We start from the raw sequence: 26,998 nt of genomic DNA on the forward strand, positions 1-26,998 counted from the left end.
GACTTCCAAGATAAGTGAAGTTGTACAAGCGTTCGACATATTTAATTTAGATGTCTAGATTGAAATAACTGAAGAAACATCAGTATATGAAATCTATAAATCTAACATAGGTTGACTATCCCAATTCAAATAACTTCCTAACAGACAAGAACATTCATAAATAGAGTTACGATCATCGGTGAAAACTTGAAACTCAGTAAACAATAGTGTACTCATTTAGTTCTTAAAACCCTAAATAGGATACTTATACAATAAAATTGAGATATTCGTTAGTCTAAGCAAACACGTTTCAATTAAATATCTTTGGAAGAAAATACCATCATACTCGACTTAACCTACTTATTAAAAAAGTTAGTTCTTCCTGAATACTAAAAATAAAGATACTTATTGTCTAAAAATATGAGACATAACTACAGCAAAAAAAGAAGACGGTTACTCTGACAATATACTTCGTAGAATCTGATACCAAAGTTACGTCCACACTATTGGTCAGAGTTTTCGAGGGCAGAAATTGACCTCTAAAAGAAATCATTAAGAAAAATAAAGGAAGTTGAAGTAAATAACTGGTAAAAATTATGAACATCATAGAAATCTATCCAGTAGTAGACTGGCTGTGTTAAATGTCTATCACAAATCAGTATCCTTCGAAAAAGATGTTATCAGAATATGTATCATTCAGTTTTAACTTATGATTCTACAAAGTTGAAGGTTGAATGCTTAAACTGTATATAACCATAACTTTATAAAATGGACAAGGCATAAGAACGTTTGAGATGAGTTTCCCCATTTGAATAGCTCAAGTTCACCTTATTAGTGATCGATGTGTATGACGTGGTCTCGCACGTTGACAACTTGACTTACATTGGAAGTCTTATCAGTCGTAATGAGTGATAATATACCAACAAGAAAAGTCTCATTTTGACTTTTTCGAATTGAACTATCAACAGAGTAGAAACAGCATCAGTTTGTTGAATAAAAAAGGTAAGCATATTTAGCTCTGTAGTCATTTGAAACTATGCAATTCGGTCCATGACATTAAAACATACTCATATGTTACATGTATTTGGTAATAAATGCTTCTGAAATACTAGGCTCCAATAAAAAGAACTAGTGGATAATGCTAAGGTTAGGTATATAGTTCTAGACAGAAGTAGTAAAACAGTAATTCTTTAATGATACAAGTCGTAAGTCTAACGTGACCAAAGTCTACGCCAATTTATTAATGGTATGAAAAAGAAGAATATTTTTGAATTGTGTATCCAGTAAACCTCGGATGACTGACGAATAGTCGATATCTTCAAGTGTCATAAACAACAAAATGACTGGAATCTTTCAGAGTACAGAGAAATAACGAACGTTTTGAATAACTGACAAGCCTTGAAATATACAATTAACCCTGTATTAATTGATCACTTGATAATTGACAATCTCAAGCTGTTTAGTCCTCAATGTGCAGATCGAACTACATCGATTAACTTTCTGTGTTAATAAGTCTATTGAATTGAACATAACAATGAACTTTGTTTGATGTGGAGTGGTTGGAAAGTGTTCAAAAAACCACTTAACCTATCTATAATCTCAATCGGAACTCATCGGCGAGTCAAAAGCTTGTAGACTAGAGAGAGTAGGTGCTCCACATTACAAACAAGATCCACAGAGTTAAGTTAGCACCAAGGTGTAATACAACTCTACTATTGATCACTTTGATCAACTTTATTCATGTAAACCCTTCAGGTCTACAGCTGACCAATAGCAACCTGAAATAAAGTACAATGTGACCTTGAAACTCACTTACCTTTCTAAATGTAATTCATAATTAAGAAATAATTGTTTTAAACAGTTATCTGCAATATGTAAAGCAGTACATATAACACCAAGTAGAATATCTGGTTTTTCAACCTATTTTACAAGACAAAAAATACATGTAAAAATACTACAATTTCACATAGTGTTAATACAAATTACAAGTTTTATAAGCAAAAATGGATAGTGGAATCGAGGATGCGCGTTTCGTCCTCCCTGAGACTCGTCAGCTGGGACAGCTACAAGTTTATTAAGATAACAATGTGTACAATAGAAAGGGTTTGAATCAAAATTAACAGATACATTTTAAGATATTGAAGTGAAATAAGAATTTGAAATAAGATTTGAAAGAAAAAAGTATAATATTCACAACAGTCAACTTATTTCCAAGGGTAAAAATTAGTGTACTCTATCTAGTCCTAGCCACACTCTAAATGTGATGGTTACTGATATGACCCAGTTATTAAAACCGAAAAAAATGAAGCGAGATTTCAACCTAGAACTCAGTGAGTGGATTCTGAATACTTAAAAGATTGATCCACTTCACGGTAGTAACACAGAGATGGAAGAAAATATGGAGCAGAAAGAGATAGTAACTAAAGGGAGAGTTAAGAGATATCTGTAATTCCTTAAAAAAGATCTAAAAAAGCGATGAAGACGTGTATATTTACCATAAGTTAACAACTTCTTAAATTTCTCACAAAACTGTATCAATAAACTTATCATGTTTTTTTTTCCTTATCTCAATGGTCAAGAGATACATACTATAGTAACTTTAGCTTCTTTTCATTAAGAGATTTTCAAGTCCCAAGATCACATGAAAACCTTGAAACATTTTTGTCCCGTTCCCCTTGAGGTCTAAGTATCGTAGATTGTGGGAGACTAATAATTGTCTAAGAAGTAAATATTTCAAGCTATTAATGTGTAATTCGGGAATAAACCCTAGTTGATAAGAAATAATAGACGTATGGAGATTTAATTTGATGTTATATGAAGACAGGTTTAGTCAAAGACTAACATCAGTCGACGCGATATTCCAAAAAAGCTATTTCGTGTCGGTGAGGAATTACCAATCACTATTTACTGACGACTCTACATGGTAGCAACATGAAAACCCACACGTTTTACAACAAGCAGTATACCAGAAGAACAATTACGATTCTATTTAGAACTTCAATATCAAACGACATATAGCATGTTCCCTTTCAACTAGCTATAAACGAACAATATCATTATAACATAGTGAAATAACCGTCATCATTTTGATGAAGCACATCCCATGGGTTAATCATTACCAATAAAGGGATTGGTCTAAGAAGGCATATTACACATTATCTCAGTAAGGGAGGAAATAATGAGAACTGTAAAAAAAATGTAAACATGAGAAATGCAGTTCAAAAGAGATGAGATAAAAGAATAAAAGTACAAAAACGATATTTGACACAGCATTTGGAAGGATAAAGAAGTAAATACATCTGCATCTTATTACTCATCATGACACCAACCTTTAATCATGAGTACTGACCGGACGCTAACCAGGAAGTGTAGATCTACTGACATGGTTCACATCAAAATTCAATTACTTCATAGAGTTTATATTACGATCTGCTCGGTCATGGAATTTTTCAAAATTACTTGTATTTTAGCCAGTATAAGTCAACAAAATACTTCAGTTAAGAAACAATTAAAGGATCAGTACATGTGATATAAGTTCTACGTGAACGCTTACTACTGACTTTCTATCCGCTTTCTATATCTCCGGTATAATACTATCTTGAATGTGAACACTAAAGAAAAGGTCTGGAGTGAGAATAAAAGCTTTACTGGGAAAGATTAGTTTGTGTGCATAAAACATAACCTCCGATAACCCGAAAATATACCAAATTTAGTAACAACATAGGTAATCATTCAATGGAAATGCGACGTGATCCCTTGTTCTTTTGGATGTTTCTGAGATGGTTTTATTTGATGTCGACTAAATGAAACATTTTTGGCCTATTTAAAGATTCTACAAACTTTGTTCAGGGTCATGGAGGCTTCTTAAAATATCACAATAACATTCTATCGTTACGTATCCCACGAGGGGATAGGATGTCTCTAACGATTGATCACGTTTGTTTGGGTCTCAACCAGATTATTTGCACCTAACCAAACTGCTTGAAATAAGTACCAAATATTTAGTAGAGCAGTATGAACTCTAAATCCAATACACCACAAATTCCGCACTCAAGTAAAACGGAATTATTAAAATTCTAGAAAAATACTAACAATAACCATCTCACTTGATCATTTTGTGCTATTCGTGCATCTAACCATTCTGTATTAATCTTATGATTCATAAAAGCTTCACATTCCATTACTTTGATAAGATATTCAACTGTAGTTCTAAAATCACCACGAATAGATAATTCCTTCAATGCTAAAACCATATTCCTAATCGGTGGGAAAAAAGATATAAAAGGAATTGAAACTTAAGAAAATTATCAAATAATGAAAAGGAGGTTATGAAGAACTCCGAAAATGTGTGGACATAACAATTAATGTGTTTGTAAACACATAAATATTGGTACAAAGGGGAACCGGATACATATGCGCCACACAAAAAGTTGTCATCTCATTTTAATTGTGTAAGGGCTATGATACTGCCCGGGTGCCGAAACTGAACCAGGTGATTATCTTAGGGGGCTACACTCGGAGCCTTTGACCTAAAGATCTGATTCACAAAGCAGTGGAGCATCGTGAGGAGATGCAGTCCCATGGTAGCCGGTGACCAACAACAGGTTCATGTGACATTTGTTTCCTCAGGATACTGGAGCCCATGTGCACCAGTGGTTTAGAATCAGGGTTTTCCAACTCTCCTAGGTGGACTTTCCGTGTCCACTAACCCGGTTAAAGCGCCGGACGTTCGCTCTTCGTCCTTTCAATTTAGTAGAGAACACCCTCGTTACGAGAAGGTGATGGGTAATACTTTCCTGGCAGAGGCTATATACGCGTGGCCATGTGAGAGCACTTCGAGAGAGAAGGCGGACCCTCCCCACTCTCGGCCGTACCAGGGCATTTGGGGGCGTTCGCAAAAAGAATTGTGTAAATGTTAAATAAATGGATCCAATTCATAATAAGTAAGAACCGATTACAGGAAGCATTCCAATGCTTCCGAAGTTTTTGGTAGTCAAATATTACACTACATGTATGGTATATGTGATGTTCAGTAGAATCGCTACTCAAAAACTATTTATCAATTACAATCATCGATATTGTTAATAAATCATTTTATAAAATGTTGAATCAACCGTAAGTTGTTATGCACTTCTTTTATCAATGTGACCTTCACAATAGAAATAGTAGTGGTAATATTAGTAGTGTGGTGCATGCTTCTCATGTTTGCAGATATAAGTAGTATGTAGAACCAGTAAGAAGTAGAATGTCTGCGAGCAGAACGTAAAGAAGATTGAAACAAAGAGAAAAGAAAAGGAAACTGAAGGCAATCAAGATAACAACATAAATGAAGGAACAATGAAGCTTGCGAGAGACAATTCAACAAAGATGTACAAATGATGTATTTGATGTATGATTTTTACATTTTCTTAGGCCACTGTCCTACTCTCACTCCATCAAATCATAATACCAAGGTAGTAGAACTTCTTATCACTTTCGCATTCCATAGTAAAGCTATAAAAAGACCTTAGTAAGAACAATACCCCACAGAACAAAAAGAAAGCATACTATTTACACAAAAGCCAAAATAATGAGTGTCAAAACATGTTTGCGAAACAACAGGTATCCAAATACATTTTCTAAGAAATACGGAGAAAATGAATATATAAAACCTTTTAAAAATATATATAGTAAACAAAACACGTTTCTTTTATTTAGTTTAAACTCAATGATAACAACATTACAAAGAAAATCAACAGAACATTGATTACTACATTAACCAGAACATGTCCGACAATTCTTTACTGAAGCCAAATATTGATAGGTATGTTTTTCATTTTTACCTACTATAGCAGTTACATTGGTATAACAGAAATAAAGGCCAAAATCCGATTCCAGAGACACATTCCAAAATGTCCAAGATCAAATGGACTAAAGGCTTTTTGTAATGCCATTTTAAGATATATGGACAAGAGATGTCAGATTGATACATTAAAACGACTGAGGAAAATTAACCGAAAATAAAACTCTAGTGATCTGTAATTTGCTAAAATCATAGCTGCTAAGAGTCTGTAATCCTATTTATATGTTCAAAGAGTAACAGTGTTAAATTGCTTTTTTTTTACCGTGGTTTATACAAACTACTTGAATAGAGGGTTAAAGGGGAATATAGACTGAGGAGTATTTCATGGGGGAAATCTTACTGATTTATACAGAAGTGTTCTATATAACCAAAGATGGATAGTGGCTAGCAGTGATATCCAGGACGCGGCTATATCGAGGCATTACGCACAGTATGCACATATGCCAATAAGAGACTGATCAGTTGCAGTCCTAAACATCAGTAGAAAGATTCAAACAAGTAATACTAAATGAAATGAGTGAGAATACTCCATGGTTTTCTTCAACCAGTCAACTCAATACAAGTATTGAAATTATATCATAAATTACAATGGCTTTAATAATTTATCACTGATATCAGTAAAAATTAAATCTAAAATGTATTTGTTAAACGTACTCGCGTGCATGTTCCCTATTCTCACCTGCTGAGAATATATGACCAAATTGTGAATCAGCAAATTCATGTATTCCACCAGCACTACTAACACTGAAATATCCCCAAACTGATTGATTACTTCGAAAATTTAATTCTCTTACACCACCAGGACGTGGTTTAAAACCTTCATCAGGATCTTCACTTGTAATACGAGCAGCAATTACATAACAACTAGGTGGACGACGATTAATACTTGGATCATTAAAGTCAATAATTGAATCAGACCATGGAGGAGCTAGATAAAGTTCACGAATATCTTTGATACGATGTAAAGGTATACCCATAGCAATCTAAAAAAGGAACAAGGTAATCAAAATAGTATACAAGAAAACTAGTAAAATTAGTGAATTGAGATATAAGAAAATGTTGAGCAAAACATATTTCAACCATAGAAAATATTGATTTTGAAACAGATATCTGTCTGTATTGAGTAATTACTAAGACAACAACATATAGGCTAAAATCGTAAGTATATAATCAGCCTCATCCAATAACAAGCATTGTTTGTCAACTCCGACTTACCGTTTTGCTCTGGAGATAGCACATGAGCATAGTTAAGTGGTACGTTTGGATTCGCACACAGAAAAGAAAATGAAATTATATAAACAAGAATATAGCAGAATCAAAGCGGGAAATAAGCACGGACCAAGTTATACATTATTTAAAGATAACATTGTAATATGTAGGACGATATTAGTAACATTAAACACTCAATAAAATGACACTAGGGTTGCCCAAGGTATTCCCAACAATAGACAGTTACTTTGTGAACTTAATCTCTAATCAGTCGAGTATGCAGTTAAACAGACAGATCACTGATATCACTGGTATAAATTCTCCTACACCTTAAGATAACTGAGTTAACTCGATCTGATAAGTACAAACTATGAGGTAGTAAGCGTCACTGATTAATTGGTGTACCACGTTTGTCATGGTAGGCCTTGAGCCTCACAGTCTGTATGAAGGCTAGTCTTGTTATTCGGATGCTCAAATCAGAGTAGGTGGAGTGCATAGGGTTTAAACGTGATATATACTAATTCGAAGTCGATTATTTAACCACGACTTCATAGCTCGCTAATCAATAGTTAACAATTAACAGTAGAAGACAAATCTTCAAGAATAAACTAAAAGCACAGATAGAGAGTAAAATACATATCGTTCAGGTTATTGTAAAGACGTTTTCATTAGTAATATGCTTGTAACTGAATAAACAGTAGCTAAACACCATTCGCTCTAATAAACATTTGTTTCAATTAGATATGTTCAAACACATTCAATCTATTGTTTTAATCAAACCTTTAGTTGAGATAAAATAATAAGTGAAATAACCCAGGCAAATAAATGAATTTTTTCTTGACAATTATACTTTCTCATGATAGATTACAAGCGTTTTATAAAATTGAGTAACAAAAATCAGTCAGACAGTCAGTCAAAACGTAAAACTTCGTACGTACGTACATCAGTTCGAATTGCTATACGTCTTGTTAGTATCGTGTTCACTGAGTGCTAGTTGGCTTAACTTCAAAGCTTTGATTATCCTCAGGGCAACAATATCATTATGCACTTGAAAGTAAAATAAGCCATTGAAATCTCTCCACAATCAACTAACAGTTTGTTCAGTTAACCTAAAATTGGATTGGTTGTTTCAGGCCAACAGATTAAACTGTCAGTTAATTGTGGAAAGATTTCAGTAGCTCATTTCTCTTACAATTACATGCTGATAATGTTTCCCTGAAAGACAATGAAAACTTTACAATTCAACCAACTAGCACACAGAATATACAATACATCCAACATCCCGAAGATGAGCTACAAATATTCCCCATTATCATAGTATACATTTATTAGGATAAGTTTGATATAAGAAATGTTTCTTAGTATTCAGATAGTCAGGAAATAAATCCCTCTAAAGGTTTGAACAGAAAAATAATACAAAGAAAACCAGTCTAAGATTGAGAGATATGAAAAAACTGAAAATCTTCAATGTTCGAATATGTTTCAAGGTGTCCCATGATTTTTTACACCATGCAGTCGTTTAGAAGGAAGGTTGCATGGAACAAAAAACAACAACAAAAGTAGGAAAGCGAATCACAAGAGAAAATGAAATCACAAAAATAAGAAATGAGAATGTCTTTATCAAAAATGATTAAGTAAGTGGCCGCCCACCAACACTTTCTATTTCCCGGCGTAATGTGTTCTTTGGCCTTCCTCTTTCCCACTTCCCTTCCGGACTCCTAGTTAGCACTTGCCTCGCGGTGAAGTTTGATGATTTCCTCAATGTATTTCCTATCCACTTTCAACGTCTTTTCCTAATTTCCTCTTCAGCTGGAAGCCGGTTTGTCCTCTTCCACAGAAGGCAGTTGATGATGGTATCCGACTAGTGAATGTTGAGTATTTTGCGTAGACAACTATTTATAAATAATTGTACCTTCTTGATGATGGTTTCAGTAGTTTTCCACGTCTCATCTCCGTACAGTAAGATGAGGTCATTGCAAAGCAAATAAAGGAACATCATCATGTTCCACATAAAGCTCTGGTAGATTCTAAAATAGGGATTAGCATAATAAAAGACCGAGACGCTTCATCAACAGAAGCGACACATCAAATTCGCAGCTTTAAAGTCTCCCGCTTTGACAGGTGGATGATATAGTGAACCAAGCAGCAGTAGCCTTATGAGAAGGTCAGTCGATGGGAATCAAAAGTGACTTGAAGGACAAGCGCATTTCATTGGCGAAGATATGGATTGATTTCCTAACGGTTAGAGTCGTATACATATAAATAAGTGTTTGTGCAATTTATTCGATAGCCTAATATATTTTATCACTCATTCTTGTGTTTTCGTCCAAGTAGTCATTTGGGGAGTTAGCGCGTAGCACATCATTTATCAGTATCAGGTTTCGGACAACGCCCATCACAACAGTGAAGTGTCAACTAAACTTTGATCTGTGATTCCGACAAAGAAGATAATTTGACAAGTATGACAATCAAACGCCCTTTACTAAATCCGAATTCAGAGGATAGACTAACTCTGCCGTATGAATCCAAGAAGACCAACAGATAAGAGAATTTCTTTTTACATGATGAAAAAAGAATTTCAAACTTTCTACAAATAAGAATATGTAATCGTTTTAGGAGTGTCCTCGTTTGCGTGGCAATATGCCTTAAAAGGTTTCCAGAAGACTACAACAAAGTATTCAAACTAGAATATTTGCGCGGATTAACATGCAGTTTGGATCTAAGCATTTAGACATTAAAATATATCTGAACCATGCTGATAGATGCAGACTACTTGGTTAGGGTCCGCATGACTATCGTAACTAATGGTTTGAGACTCTGTATGACATGGATCAGAATCGATCACAATGAAGTAGGCGTATGCACTCTTTATCTTCGCTTAAGCCGTGAAATTAAAATTGCTTCATATCTGTCTTTCTTCCTGTACTATATCCTTATATACAATCTTTCTTTTATATATTACCACCACTAAATTAACTACTTCTATGAATCCGGTGTTCATCTTGTTATGCTAACAAGGTATGGCAAGTTGGACCGATGCATATATGTGCCTGGTCCTACGTTGTAGCTCACTGATTGACTGACTGACTACAATAATACTATTCAAATGCCCCTTTGATACATCCCTTTTTGAATGGGCCCTTATTAAAGAAACCTATAAAAGCTTATAATATATGATTAACCTATAAAACATTTTTTATGTAAATTCGCTTTATTAGTTCATTGATGATCAGAAAAAAAAACAATAGTAGTAGTAGTAGTTACTTTTTTGTATTGTCATAGCGACAACAATTCGTTACGATCTTACTATTCTATTCTTTAAAGATTTTCTATTAATTTATTGATCGCAATTGTAATGGACAACCTTTTCTGAACCATTTTTTTAATATCTTATCTAAATAGTTTAGAAAGGGTATATAATTTGTCGTTTGGCTGCTTCTCTTTTTTTTGTTTGTTTTCTCGATGTTGTCTCTATTTGGGTTTTCATTATATGCTAAAATAATTGAGAAAATGAGTTATACATTGTGTTGTTATTCATTATTTGAGCTGCGTAGGTAGGTGCAAGCTACTGCTGATTGTAATCTATGTGATAATTATGGTTAATGAATGAGAATGTTAGGTAACAGGATTGAAGATCAATTACAATGGTGTAAATGTATTACATTTTAACTTCCCCTTTAAATGTTATACTTTAAATTATAGACTGAATCTAGTTAGATAACCATTGAAAATTAAGAGTGTTTCATAATGATAGGAGACTCCTCAGTAGTGAGCATCCGTGAAGCATCCAGGAATTTAACCTAAGATCTTCAGGTCTAGCGACAAGTGCTTGACCTTTAGATCATTGAGTCAGCATTCAATAGTTCTTATTTCTAACTTCAATCGGTTTGCGATATCAGACAACAACAATTTGCACAAACCACTTATACTAATGCCTCTTTAACTCTTGAGTTTCAGTTTTATTTCATACTGTAGACTTTACAATTTCATTACTTCTATTTCAACTAAATAATCTATGTTTAGTCATTAGACTGCTATGGACGTTATCATTACTTCGCCTTCTTACAATGTATCTCTAGGTAGTTACCATACGCTTAAGTCTTGTATGGTAACGTGAGATTGTAGAGATATGTGAGACGTCCTATAATTGCCATAACTGACTATCTTTCTTGTATATTAGAGATTAGGTCTATATATAAATGAAAGTGGTGATATAGTTCTGAACATATCACGACATACTTACAAAGCCAATTTTGATTTTGTTTTTACTTTGATTAAATACGATTAAAGAAATGGATTTTCTGAATTTTCCAAGGATGCTTATAACAAAAATCTGTTTCTATCATTTAGTATTTTGTTAGTTTTCTTTTAAAAGATTAAATTTCTGTTTTTACACGCCAAAATTTCCCACAAAAAGGGGCCTTTTATCATTACTGATGCCAAGGAGGGTTTTCCTGCTATCGATTCAACACTATTCTGACTTACCTTCAAAAATGTTGTGAATATACTTACACACAACAGCTAATTGTCTTAATCAATATTCTTTCATGTCATCAACAAATCATCTGGTGGATGTTTAGATTTTGAATTGCTTGGGGCTGCGAAGAGGATAGAAAATTGTCTATGATCATTAATATTTCGCTATTATTAGTTACTTATGAAGTAAACAACTAGGTAATTGGATTTGGATTGCCTTGTTTATGCGAGGGTTAGTGGTGTTATTCACTAGTACAAAGCGAAGCAGTTATGAAGGGGGAGACTAGAGTTTAAGATCGACTAGTAAGTGGCTGACTATCCAAACTATCAAGCTACAACCAGTTTTTAATGTTAAGAGAATCAAAACTATGCATATTTCAGTATATGGTCAAGTTGCATGAACTTTACAATTAAAAAAAAATATACTTACTTGTAACTGACAAGCTGGTAAATTTACTTCAGCAACTACTTCTGTACATGGATGTTCAACTTGAAGTCGTGGATTTAATTCTAAGAAATAAAATTGATTTGAATCAGGATCGTATAGATATTCCACAGTTCCAGCACTAACATAACTAACTAATTTAGATAAACGTACTGCAGCCTTTAAATTGTAATAATGATAATTAAAAGAAAAGAAAAATTATGAAAAAAAATTGAAATTTTCAGGAAACAATTGTATGTTCAAAAGAATAAAGGTATTCACAATATTGAGTGGAAATGTGTGGTTACAATATATTTGTACTCGCTCCGGCAGTACATATACTAAAATTGGAACGATACAGAGAAGATGAGCATAGCCTCTGAGCAAAGATGACACGCGAAATCGTGAAACGTTCCATATTTTTTGGCCCCAAATGCCCTAGTACGACCGAGAGTGGGGAGAGTCCGCTCTTCCTCTCCAAATGCTCTCACATGGCCACGTGTATATAGCCTCTACCAGGGAAGTCCTACTCACTGCCTCCTCATGCCATTACTGTTCTTTATGAAATTGAGAGGACGAAAAGCAAATGTACGGCGCTCTAACCGGGTTGGTGGACACGGCGAATTCACCTAGGGGAGTTGGAAAATCCTGATTCCAAACCAATAGTGTACATAGGCTCCAGTATCCTGAGGGAACAAATAGCGTATGAATCGATCGTTGGTCATCGGCTATCATGGGACTGCATCTCCTTACGGTGCCACATTGCCTTGTGGATCAGATCTTTAGGTGGAAGGCTCCGAGTGTGGCCCCCTAAGAAAACCACCTGTTTCGGTTTGGACACTCGGGCAATATCACAGTGAATAAATTACCGATACGTAAAATAAAAATAGGCGGAAATTTTTTTGAAAAAAAAACAAGAAAAAAAACAGTTCCTACTTGTTCCATTTGCTCAATAATTTCTTTTGGAGCTACAATAATAGGTGCTTCTTCAATAATTTTTTGATGCCTTCGTTGAACTGAACAATCACGACCAAACATACTAATTGCTTGACCATATATATCACAAAGTATTTGTACTTCTAAATGACGAACAGATGTTGCACATTTCATAACAAAAATAGGTGAACCAGGTACTTCAGCTTGTACCTATATGATAGTAGATGAATAAATATGTTAAACAACCTTAATCATTGTATATACATAAATCTTAAGTCAGATTATGTATAACATAATATAAGTAGTGTATTAAATTTTTGACATACTTCAGTGCACAGTATATCAATCATATTGTTTTGTAATGAACTTATCAGATGATAAGAATTACGTTGAAAACTAATTGTAAAAAACAGAAATCCACAAAGTTAATTTATTGTACATAAACTATTTAGACATGAAGTCTACAGTGATCTTGAGTGCTGTCAGAGGTAGTTAGAGGGCAGTTATCACTTCCCGGTCGCCCACAAAGTGGAAAGGTTTTTCTAGAGGTAACTGAAAAGAAAATTGGATGCTCTTAATGACCTGAGAGCGTGACCGCAGTGTCCAATGGACAACTGCTTGAGTTCGGTCACACACGACTTTTTTGCGGGTAATTTTTGTGTTAGCTCCGTACTTGTTGGGACCTTAAGGCCGGAGACGGATATCCGTGGGATAAGGCGATGTGTGTATTTTTTTAGAGTCGACCTTTTCTAACGCCACCCCTCCTTGTGGGAAGGCAACATCGCTGTTATGTTGGTTGTCTGATGAAAACACCTTACTGCCTTCACAGCTCTATACCCACCCCTCCTTGTGGGAAGGCAACATCGCTGTTATGTTGGTTGTCTGATGAAAACACCTTACTGCCTTCACAGCTCTATACAGTCAACAGTAAGACTTCGCCTTCGGACCTTGAATTTGCTGCTTTTAGTCTCACCGCTGTTCAACCAACCTGTCTGACATGGTCGGACCTTGAGGAACGATTGTTCCAGCCAGTATAGCTCGATTGGTTCACCACGATAAGCAAGCCCGACCACCACGTCAAGGTAGCAGCAACAGTGATTTGGATCTAATCTACTTTTGTATGTATGAAATCATATACGAATAAATGTAATCAGGATAAGGTAAACATTCGTATAATCTATAACTGACTAAACAAAAGTACATGTTTTATAATAATGCATTACTTTACATTACAAACTATTGTTTTCGGGGGATCGTTCGAGTTTGATGCTAAAATATATGCTTCCTATATGTGAGCACAACATGATACTATAATGGGAAAGCTGAGAGTCAGTCAGAAGTCTCTACTGGCTAGCTTGAATCCGATATAAATGTATATCTGTTTTCTGCAGAGAATTGAGTCAGATTTTTAACTAATAGCGTATGTCTATATCATTAGCAAGTTAGATTAAATACTGACCGGTGATATGACTCCGTCAGCATCTCTCACCTATCACTTGGCCTCTTTTATTGGCTTAGAGTATCACGAGCATAATAAAGTCAATAAATGAGTGTTCCTAGATGTTTCTCGACAAAAAGTTATGAGCATTCAATATGTCCTGTACTTTTTCACGATATCAAGTTAGATGGTAACAATAACTTTTGAAATCCCTGAGTTGTATAATCAAGAATATTAATAATTTTTTTTATTATACTATATAAATCATTCCTGTAACTAAGCATAGCAACTAAAGAAAAAATCTATTCACTAACTTGAGGAAAAAAACGTTCAATATCTGCACTAGTTAACGCTTTTCTAATTCCTTTACCCCCACCACCAGCAGAAGCTTTGATCATCACTGGATAGCCTATTTTTTCGGCACATTTTAAACAACTTGATACATCTGTTACACAACCAGAACGATATAAATCTTCAGATATTAAACGAGAATATACAGATGATGATCTTTGTGGTAGACCAGTAGATTTTACCATATTCAATGTTAAATTGTCAACTGTTTCTGGTTCATTATTAGAAAAGTGACCATTGATAGATCGATCAAGTGATATAGTTAGATCTATAAAATATCATAATTTACTTCATGTGATAAATTGAAATTTTTTTGATAAACTGAAAAATTCTGTATATTAATGAATTTTGTGTATTAATGAAAATCTATCAAAAGTGAATATCTTAGTAACAGAAAGTGGCGAGACTAAACTATACTGCCAAGCCAATTAAAAGCTTTCGTTGGTTTTCAAGGTTACGGCGCTAAGTTCGGTACCTAATGCTTACGTACGATCAGTTTACAACGGATTTTAGGGAATACGTGATAATTCAGCGTCTACAAGAGAAGTGATCATAAGATTTTGGAGCGAAATTCAACTATCCATTTGGATAAATAAAGTTTTAGCATTATAGCTGATGTCAGTTCGTGATGAAAACCCTAAGTATAATTTCTAACCTTAACCATGAACTGTTAATCATAATTTGAATTCTTCACACAGGTTTATAGCCCTCATTTAGTCTTAGTTATTATGTTGACACTCTCAGGGTCACTCTATCGTCGCTCAAAGGTCGTCCATAAATTATAGTCTCACCCTAAACCTTAACTCTAACCCTAAACCATACCAACATATCAATAACATTGAAGCTATGTGGTCGAGGCTAAAAGAATTTTTGAGACCTTTTCATGGTTCCAGAGGTCGACTACTATGGAGCCATATGGATGAGTTCCTGTACTGTATGCGCTATGATTTTATAACTTCTGAACCTATATCTGACCTTGAGAAGTTTTTGAGTCATGTAAAAGAAAACAGTATCCGCTTTAATTTTTTAGTTATGCATAATATATTTTTACTATATATTAACTGTCTTCTGATTGGCTAATATTTCTCATTTAAGATTCGTCCAAAGATCGGCAGTATAGTTTAGTCTCGCCCAGGAAGTTTGTGGAGACTATTTAATGAACATTGGATAGCTGTTTTGAGCTAGTATAAGACTTCTCAACTGTGTATATCCACAATCAAAACAAGAGTTGACGATTAGGTCTCTTGGCAAACACGTGACCTGTAGACCACTGGTTTGAATCTCCATTCACTTTTACTTCCTTTGGTGATAGAGAATTGAAAAATAACCCTAAAACAAGGATCACAAAATCTTCACTATACTATCTATTTAGATAAATAACTATTAGTCCGATAAACGAGTTCATAGATTTTCCCGCTTCTTAAAAGTGAACAGAATACACTAAAATGATGCATTTTCTTGTTCACAGATTTACTCCACATCATATGAAAATCATAATAAGAATTTATAGCAACACAGTTGTTGTTAAGTAATATTGTTCATTTTTCTGTGATGTGGACTGGTAACTAAGGAGAAATTTACATTTGTGCTAGGTTCTACGTTAGTTATGATTGAATTACTCCCGATATTGAATTATTTAGTGTTCAATGGTAATGGTAATAGAACTTTTGTTAGAAAACCCCAACAAATACATAAATAAAAGTACTAATTGCCTGTACTTGCATGTCTATTGTTTTCGATTCGATAAAGCAGGAAACTAAAACCGATTTAAAATAAGCTTTTATGAAACCAAGACTTTTTTGTACTCTAGGTTCTTCCGCTACCAAAGTACCATGCCATCATGGGCCACACCTATGTCGATTATATGGATAAGTCAATATCGAGTATGTGCAATCATCAGAATCGTGTTTTGTCAGTATCCAACTTTCATATTAGACAGATTAGATCGTTAACTTTCATCCCCATCATATGTGTTGAACATTCCAGTTATATGACAAGATGTTTAGTTAATTAAATATATAAAATCATACGAAAAACACTTAAAATATCAAAGACTATTGTAATTCTACTCTCACCAGAACCACTCCAAGGAAGAGTGGGTACATGTGCACTTTGAGCAAGTATTGTAGAAGCAACTTTGTCACCAAGTGTCCACATAGCCTGATGCGAGGGACCTAAGGAAAATAATGAGAAATTATATAAAAAAGTATAAAGATAAACACATTGAAACTCTTTAATAGTTCAGAATTATATCTTGTCAATAATCTAACAACCTACATTGGTCAAAAAAACCTGTATATTATTGTATAAATAGTCTTAAATATTATTGTCAGTACATCTTGTACCAATGTATACAATCGCATACTGTTATGGTAATTCTGTTGTAAGATGCTTGATTATCCATAGTTCAAATGGACGATTTCAGTGATGTAATGCTTTTCTAGTCAGGTGGTTCAAATGAGCAGTTTTTATCATCATTTTGGACAATATTATCTCTCCTAGCTCCATGCAGACGACCAAAGACAGGAATTCGGTCGGTAAAATACAAAACATCTGACCTGAAGAGTTTATAAAAATCCCAGAGAATTTCTAGAAGCAAACTAATTTGAAATCAACAGATCCATGTTGACAAAGAGTTTTAACTAATTGATCGTATGGATTAATTAGTTAAAGATCAACCAATTACATGGGAAGAGGTCAACTGAAAGGAAACAATCAACGGCGATGCAAAGAAATATGGAGATAATAAAACCTATTAATAAACCTATCAATTATTCACAAATGAGGTTATTAGAACGAACTGATTTAGTATTTGTGAAATAATTACAAAATTCGCCTCTACTTGAATTATGTGCTGATTGTATTGTTCAAGACGATGATGAGCGCTTCCGGAACAGATAATTACCATCTAGTTCAGATAGCCTGGAAATATCAAAATGTAAGTTGATTTTTTATTGAACTTATTAGTGGTTAAAAATCCAAACTCAACAAATATAAGTAATATCAGAAGTGGTTTTGTGGGTATTATAGTAATTTCAGTAGTTGAGATCATGAGTCAATTGAAGCTAGACCACTATGGAAAACCTGGAAGCACTGGATGGCCGTTTCGTCCTATTTGGGACTCCTCAGCACCGTTGGATGCCTGCTCAGTGGGCTAGAAGTTCAGCGCTCGCACGCAAGACTGATAGGTCCCAATTTCAAATCTCGCGAGGCGGGATCGTGGATGCGCACTGCTGAGGAGTCCCGCAATAGGACGAAACGGTCGTCCAGTGCTTCCAGGTTTTGCATGGTGATCTAGCTTCAATTGACTCATGATCTCAACTATTGAAAATATAACTCATACTATGAATTTATATGATTAAAAACAAAATGGTCCATAAATTAGTCACTGAGAATTTATCGTCCGGCGATTCGTTTATTCAAATTTAAACTATTGATTAAAAGATGTGAGACCCAACCCAGCTAGGTGAACGTACACGGAATACATATGTATTTCTTTTAATTAGCCTTTAGAGTATTACTTAAAGATAATTAGATAGTGTGCGTAACCACATGGTAGTAATAATATAATGAATCACTAAAGAGCTTACCGAGAAATGCTATATTATGTTTACTGAGCACATCAGGTAACTGAGGATTTTCCGAAGCATGACCCCAACCAGCCCATACAGCCTGAAAAAAGTAACCCAACCATAAAATTTGAAAATAAAAAGATCATATCTGATTAACGGAAATCGTCTTACAGATTAATCAATTAGTCATGAAAAAAATGGGATCTAAGAAAAAAGTTGCATTGACCCTAGTCGTCCAAGTTCGCTTTACCACATAAAAAATACGCGAAAATTTTAAGAATAAACTGATTGATCCGACGAATAAACATTGAAAGACGTAGATCCAGAGCCCTATCTCTCCAGGGGTCATAGGTGAACACTGCCGAAGAGTCCTGAACGAGGACAGAACAGCAGCTGAGTGCTTGTTAGATTGAATAGTACCCCAAATGACAAATATCACTTAATATATAAAAAAAAATAATCTCTACAAAACCACTTCAATTATAAACAAAGAATATGAAATAATCACAATAAAAAAGATGTTAAAAGAACAAATCTAAAGCACAGGAAGATGCTAGAATTCAAGATTAAGGAGGAAATAAACTAAATCAAACTAAATCTTATCTTCTTCTTCAAAATACTTAACAAACTATCCTTCACATCCAACCAGGTGATTCAATATGCAGAAACTTCACATTACGACATTCGTAACTGCTTGTCACTAGCGAAACAAACATATTCTAAATGACCTCTCTATACGAATTACTTTACCTGTAAATTTTCTAGACTCTGGAATAATCTACCACAATCTATCCGTACGATAAAATCTTTCCCATTGTTTGTTCGTTGCATTGATGCATACTGCTCTTCTGAAAATGCATTAAATATTCTAGTACCTGTAAGTGTATCTTACTCTACAAGTAAGATTGTAGTAACTTTAATTGTTTAACCACTTACCTGCTGTCACTTTACATTAACACTGTCCCTAGCAACCTAAACTTATTTGAATAGTATCTAACATGAACAGTGGTTAACCTGACCAACATATTTTGGCAATCATTGCTTGATGTCGTTAAGTGAGTAATCAAGAGCGTTTAGTGAAGTTAGATAACGTTTTCCCATACTTAATCTCACTCTAAATCTCAGCCCTAAGTTCCTCAGGTTTATAAACAGAAATGTGTCAAGACATTGAATTATAGTTTATATCAATTCGTGTTGAAAACCCTCAATTTGTAAATCGAAATCAAAACTCCAGTTTGACTTCCAATACCTAACCCTAACCTTTTCTCATCATAACTAATGTCAATTGATGGAGAAAACTCTTCGGGATGATAAACCTAACTCATAACACTAACCCGACTCCTAATGTGTATGTATGTCGGTAAACTTAACCTTTTTTCTTTACTACAAAAGATAATTTAAATTTTGAGCTGTTATTCCACCGTTACTTTACTACTTCGTATTGTTAAATGTTTTATAAGTAAACAACGTCAGTATATTATACTTTTACCTACAAAAGTATTATTAAATTCACTTAGTATTGTTTGTTTGAATCTTCCTATTGATGCTTAGGACTGGAACTGGTCAGTCTCTTATTGGCATATGTGCATACTGGGCGTATTGCTTCGATGATGGTGTCCGTAAATTGTATCCTACCCACCTCCAGTATCTTTACCTAATTTCCTCTTCAAATGGAAGCGGGTTTGTCGCTGATGGTATCCCGCCAACGAACATTCAGTATGTCACATAGATATTCTTTAGAAATACTTGTACCTTTTTGATGATGGCTGTGGCAGTTCTTCAAGTTTCAGCACTGCACAGTACAACTGTCCTGACGTTCATATTCAAGATTCTGACTTTGATATCTGTTGATAGTCGTTCTGAGTTCCATATCTTCTTCAACTGCAAGAATACAACCCTTGATTTGCCAATCCACGCCTTTACGTCTGCATCAGACCCTCGTTGTTCATCGATGATGCTTCCCAGGTGCGTGAAAGATTCCACATCTTACAGAGTTTTCCCATAGAGTGTGATTGGGTCGGTGTTCCCTGTAAAGTATTTGAAGATGTTGCTTTTTTCCTTGTGTATGTTGAGGCCTACTGATGCAGAGGCTACTGTTACATTGACTGTCTTTTCCTGCATTTGCTGCTATATATGAGATAGAAGAGCTAGGTTGTCTGCGAATTCAAAATGTTTAGCTTTATTCAAGCTGTTCATTGTATTCTGTGCTTCTCCTGAGATGCGGAAGTCTATATAATCCAGTTAACCACCAGAAGAAATAGAAAGGGTGAAAGTAAATAGTCTTGTCACTTGCAATGGATCCGTGAGCTACCCTCTATGCAAGACTTTGCAGTAAAGTCCATCGTAGGAACTCCGTATGATGTTGACAATAAGATCACAAACGTACGTACTAAAACTAGTGATCAGACATCTGAATTAACTCACAAAGGAAAATAAATGATCAGACACCTACTGAACATTTTCATCTGAATAATATGATCATTTACGAACAGAGAATAAAACTGAACGTAAAGAAATGACGCATACTTGATCTTGTACACCAAACTCAATGTTAAGATGATGCAACAACTGACTCACATCAGTATGTTGTTCTAACTTAAAGATACTTTAACGTGATTTACCGCACCAACAAAGTAACAAGGTACAAAACAAGTAAACGTTTATGTTTTTGATAATTAGTACTCGCTGAGATAATTAACATAAGTAAAGGTTCCTATCAATCTGTCAAAAACGTTTTTCAGATGTAAACAGTACAGCCCACGCTAGTCAGCCATAAACAACGTAGAGCATGGCACAAATGTGAGTTAGCTCAGATTCCCAGACTAAATCAAGAAAACGAGATAAAATTAAAAAGAGAAGTAGCAAGCAAGTTTAAATAAGCGTTATAAAGAGAATAATTGGAGTGATTAAATTTTGGGAATATGTGACAAGATAGAATGAAGAGGTACTTATGAAAGGTGACTGGAACCAAAAATCTAGAGTAAGACAAATAGGGAATGCATCTGGGCCATAACATACTATACTTGCGAATGATCACTGTCAAAAGAATACGTACACTGACTATATATTAATACAAGTTGATTATAAAATCAAGGAAGTTAAACTTACATCCACTTCATTAGTTACAGCAGTTTGTAGAATTAGTTCAACATTAGCGTAATTATTTACATTAGAACCACCCGGTACCAGAACCATTTTATTCGCCATTTTGATATATTCAGCATTAGCTTGTATATCTTCTGGTGTTGCCATGCATACGAAACGTAAAACATCAGAACTACCGAATGTAGCATATGACCATTTTCGTAAAGAACGCATACATTTCACTGCTGCTATACCATTGTTAGCGATCAGAATCTTTAGAAAACGAAATAAACATTTATAAAAAAAATAATCGATAAATGGATGTACTGTCATATAAAATCAGACACTTCCTATAACTTTTGATGGTTTTGTGTTCGATCGGCTAAACGGCAGAATTATAGAGCTTTCATCGCCGTTCCGAGCGACATCATCAGCTCTTACTTCATGTATATGTAGACACTGACAATATTGTCAACAATGATAATGAAAGCTTGGCAGTTAAACTAACTACCTCAAAGAAGAAAACACTGTAAATAGTATTACCTGAGCTGAAATTCTTTGCCGTTCAACGAAAAGTTGTCAAACGTTAGAACTCGTAGAGCAGGTCAATGCAATCAGGAAATTCAATAATGTAAAATTTTTAGTCAGAAAGGATTCCATGGCGGATTAGGACACATTCCAACTACTTTTATGAATCTTTCATTCTACTATCATAACACTGCTTGACTTGGGTCTTATTTTTCTTCAATTAAACTTTCTATGTTAACAACGAATTATTATTGACGACAAGTTTCTTGTTCAATAACACGAACAAACTTAGCTATTGAAGTGTTAGCTATGAAATTTGGTCGCATTGTAACGTAATTAAAACGAAACTATATTGAAAACCATATAAAAAGATTCTCCAAATGATGAGAAAATATCATTTTAATAAAATTAGCCAGAATGTAGTTAGTGTAAACAGAAGAAAAATTCAATAACTAAGAACTCTTCTTTCATAATACAGATTAAAAACAAACGACTATAGAGTAAGCAAATGCCCTGGTACGGCCGAGAGTGGGGAGAGTCAGCTCTCCCTCTCCAAATGCTCTCACATGGCCACGCGAATATATAGCCTCTAGCAGGGAAGTCCTACTCACTGCCTTCTCGTAACCAGAGTGTTGTTTATGAAATTGAGTAGACGAAAAGCGAATGCCCGTCGCTTTAACCGGGTTGGTGGACATTCTCCGTGTTTACCTAGGGGAGTTGGAAAACCCTGATTCCAAACCAATGGTGCACATTGGCTCCAGTATCCTGAAGGAACAAATGGCGTATGAACCAATCGCTGGTCACCGGCTACCATGGGACTACATCTCCCTGCGATGCTCCACTGCCTTGTGGACTAGATCATCAGGTCAAAGGCTCGGGGTGTTTCCCCCTAAGAAAATCACCTGCTTCAGTCTGGGCACGTGGGCAGTAATCCAGTCCTCACACAAATCAAATGAGATCTGTGTGGCGCATATGTATCTGGTGCTTCCTTGTACCAATATTTATGTGTTTAAATAAATAAATAAGCAGAGTTTGATGATTAATTATGCCTTCTTCTTTGTTCAGATTTGTGGCATGTTTGTATGTATCTATAAACTAATTTCAGACATGCTCATACATGCATAAGAAAGATCTTAGGAGCAAATCAGATGGTCAACTCTTACTTTCTTCATATTACTTGTTCAGTTTGTAGACTCATTGGTTTCGTAATCAAACAAACACACACTGTAAATAATACAAAAAAACGCAATTCATTTACCTTCTCGATTATTCTAACACCGCCTGATTTACGCACAAAGTCTTCGGGTGAAGAAAATCGAACCTTGAAATTTGATGAAGGCCTATAATAGGAATGTGTTAGACCACAAAAATAATAAAGACAAATAGCTTTCATTGACTCATGAAACAGTTCTCAATAAATTCACAATGTATGCAATAATATATATTGAATTCAATGATAATTCTCATCACACTAAGCAATCAACCAAAAAATCACTTATAATAAGGCAACACAGGACAATTATTTCATCCTGATTTGAAACTTTACAACAATCAACACTTACAATAGTGCAGAAAATAAAAACCCAGAAAACTGAGGCCATTTGATGGAAACTAAAACATTTAGTCAATCATTCGGATTTCAATTGTACACATTTTTTTAGATTCAGTAATTTCAAAATCTAGTGCAGCTACCATTATATATCACCAGTAAGTATTCTTTTCCTTTCATAGATTACGATTACTCACTAAAGCTTCAAGAAATTCAACTAGGAGCTGTAAGTTTGAAAATGTGTATCATTAGATTTTCAATCAGTTGCTGAATGAAACAGAATATGAAGATTCAAAGTTTCATGCCGCGCAGGATTGTGAGTGTGAACTTTTACAACAGCTAAAACTACAGTGAACTATGTAAAACTACCTCATAATCGAAAATAAATATATCTAAATATAATTTAAGAACAAATCGACTAAAGTCTTTAATCTGTTGTTATAGATATCTTATAAATGAGTTGAAGCAAGTAAACATATATTCTTTAAGTTAGTAACAATCATAGGAAGAAGAAATAGAGAAGTTGTCAGTCAGTCAGTCACAACGTAGAACTTCATACGTACGTAAATCAGTTTGAGTTGCTATACCACATTAGCACAGATATGCAGTTGTCACTTCAAATCCCATAGTGATAGAAGTAGTAAAAGTATAAGCAGTAATCAGAAAGACTAGCGTTTGAAGATGTTATTCAAGGAGTATAATCCATGTTATTAATTTATAGATTCACTTTATCTGTCACATCTTGTTTATTAGTAGTAGATGGACCAAATACTCTTTATTTTCCCCGAAGCCAAAGTATACATGTATCAGCAAACTGGAAAAAAAACTTATTTCCAATAAATTAGTGAGTTATGAGCCAGAATAGTTATTCCTACGGTAGTTCATAGTCTACAACGTCAATAATCAAAATTGTTAATCAGCCTTGAAAATTTGGTGTCATCAGTCATTCATTATCAACATAAAACATATCACACGTATGCATCAATTCAAGGTGTTATATTTCATGTCATCATAGCGAAAAGAAATCAGGAAAGCGAAAGGAATGGTATAGAAAATAACATCAAAAGAAATCAAAATTCAAAGGTTAGAAATACAACTCAGAAGGACGAAATGCAGTTGAAGAATGGAAAATAAGTAATGATGATCAATAAAACATTTCGAGTAAGATAAAGAATACATGCAACTGAAACAATATGACTGAGTCTACACTACACGTCTTCAACTAAATTATTTGAATTCCACTATTGTTCTGAATGTAGTGACAAATAAATAATATTACACTTTTGCGCACTGTTATAAAATTGAACTGTTCTGAAATAAGAATACCTAATTAAATCCGAGATTAACCACAGTTACTCTGTAAAGATATTTGGCGAATATCAGTAAAGTATACCATATTCGTTACTCTAATAAGTATTATAAAGATGATCAGTTAGAATCATGTGTATTTTTTGCAAAGTTCCATTATGGTTTATAGATTGATGAGTTTCTGTAGTTCTTAGAACATATTTCAGTGACAAAAAGACCTTATCACCCAACAAACTTCTCTATAAAATATTCCACTTGATATGATATTTTTTGGTTCACAAAATTTAAAATTTATACGGTCATGGAAATGAATGTAAGGCACACACGTAACTATTTCAATTGTCAGAATAAGCTTACGCGAAAGTAGAAAAAATTATCTGCAAATAAATATACGTCAGTTAGGCAGAATCAGCTTACATCCTGACATAAATGTGTCTTGGCCAAAGTTATAAAACTACAATAACACTGAGATAAAATTAACAAAGGAATGAAATCGGAGTAACAGAAATAATGGTGAGGAATGCTGAACATTAGTGACAGATCTGAGCCAAAGCGTTGATTCCGAGTCATGTATTCTGACGTCTCCAACTATCAATCTTAATGGTAATCATGTGAGCTTCAATGAAGTGTTCTGAATACATCGACAGGGCTCAGTTGAATGGTGAATATCTTCATAGATTGATATTTAATACTCTGTGTCCAACCTGAAATATGTTAACTTCGTAATACCAGAAAATGCGAATAATGCTTTGAAGGCATTTATAATCAAACGGAAGTGACCTATATATGCCCTATATTTTGGAAGGTTATGTTTGACAGCCATAAATTGACAGATTGAACCGCTTTGCACTTCTTCAGCGCGCTCATTAACAGACAGATATCTCCCCAACGACACAAGCAATGCTAGTTAACAAACGACGGCCGAGGTTCATAAATTTGTATCGAGACTTAATCATCCACCAACTCATCAGAGCTGATAAGACTTTCAAGATAAGTTGAGTGGTCGACAAACTCAATAACTGAATTCATTACGATCGAAGTAGATGGTTACGCAAGCTGGTCCTGAAGCGACATCTTATGATTAGAGGGAAAGAAACGCTTCTCAAACAAGGTTGCATTGTTACTAAAGGCACTCGGAAGACTTGCGCTGTCAGCGTTTTCATCAAAAAGGAATATTTAATCTCAGTGCCACATGTAGATCAGTGAGAAGAGAATAATTCCTGGACAGTTATATAGATAAAGCATCGTTTCTAGGAGGATATCTACGACGAAATTCAATAGAAAAAGGGACATGGTCAAATCAACATAAACTGCGTGTAATCTTGATAGCGTTTTCAATTTAACATTGAACAAAAACTACTTTAACATTATCAAGGTTTTGATCAACGGAAATTCTTATCCAAAACTATCGTTTGGACAAGACACCATAAAAGTATCACTAGGCCTCGAATAAAAAGAGCGTTTAATGGAACAGTTATTCAACTACTAAGTTATAAATAAAAAACACGTTAATACTAATGAAGCCTCAACCTTAAATAAGAATTACTCCAGTGAAAAATATAAAAGTCACATATGTATAACACCCCTAAGAAAATTATTAAGATGTCACAGATTTAACTGAATATGAGAGAATAGGATATAGAAGGCTTATCAGTTAGCACGTAAAAGATAGTACTAAGCTGAATGGAAAAAAATAAGTTAAACGCCAAAATAAGCATTTTAGAAGGCAAGCTCTAGATAAAACTAACAGGACCAAAGCAATATTAAACTGTCATTCTAGACGAAGTGACAAACTGCACTGACAGTGTATAAAGTAGATAAACTGGTGATATACTACTGGAACACCAGTGGAACCTAGGAGATCCGAATTTTACAATCAGTAATGCTACTATCAGTTCTATTTTCTTTTTTCGTCCTATTATTCTTTTTCTGTACTGGTAATGTGTGGTAATTTCAACTAATGCGTTGATTAAGACTGGCCAATATAGTAAAATTAAATTTGAATTTTCTGTTTTAGATAGAAATTTTGGTTACAGAAGATAGCTTAATCTCCAAATGTCCGGACAGAATCAAGTATACACCTAAAATTATATAACGAGTCTGCGTGAAACACATAACCAATGACATTAGCTAAAGAATTAGTCTACTGAGTCCAGTAACCACAATAATAAAAATCATACAAAGCGTAATCAAATTAAATTCCAAGCATTTACTTGGCCAATGTATGCGAACTAAACTCTGAGTTGTCGTCCGAACGACCCAATTGCCAGTTAACATTGTGAACATCCTGTGTGACTGCCAT

General features: G+C 34.5%; 1 protein-coding gene across 1 annotated transcript in view; it reads right to left on the bottom strand.

Moving 5' to 3' along the window:
- Smp_123710 (acetyl-CoA carboxylase) overlaps nt 1-26,998 on the bottom strand; it is a gene marked incomplete at its 5' end in the record, with an annotated part of 90,303 nt that extends 63,305 nt beyond the window's left edge. The window contains 11 exons of the mRNA XM_018797004.1: nt 437-518; nt 1,796-1,899; nt 4,086-4,236; nt 6,476-6,804; nt 11,937-12,110; nt 12,867-13,076; nt 14,619-14,860; nt 16,731-16,886; nt 21,332-21,584; nt 23,098-23,179; nt 26,910-26,998. Coding sequence (XP_018652089.1) covers nt 437-518; nt 1,796-1,899; nt 4,086-4,236; nt 6,476-6,804; nt 11,937-12,110; nt 12,867-13,076; nt 14,619-14,860; nt 16,731-16,886; nt 21,332-21,584; nt 23,098-23,179; nt 26,910-26,998 — 1,872 coding nt within the window. The remainder of the gene's footprint in view (nt 1-436; nt 519-1,795; nt 1,900-4,085; nt 4,237-6,475; nt 6,805-11,936; nt 12,111-12,866; nt 13,077-14,618; nt 14,861-16,730; nt 16,887-21,331; nt 21,585-23,097; nt 23,180-26,909) is intronic.

The sequence above is a fragment of the Schistosoma mansoni genome, chromosome 4 (genome assembly GCF_000237925.1).
Source record: "Schistosoma mansoni strain Puerto Rico chromosome 4, complete genome".
Taxonomy (NCBI): domain Eukaryota; kingdom Metazoa; phylum Platyhelminthes; class Trematoda; order Strigeidida; family Schistosomatidae; genus Schistosoma; species Schistosoma mansoni.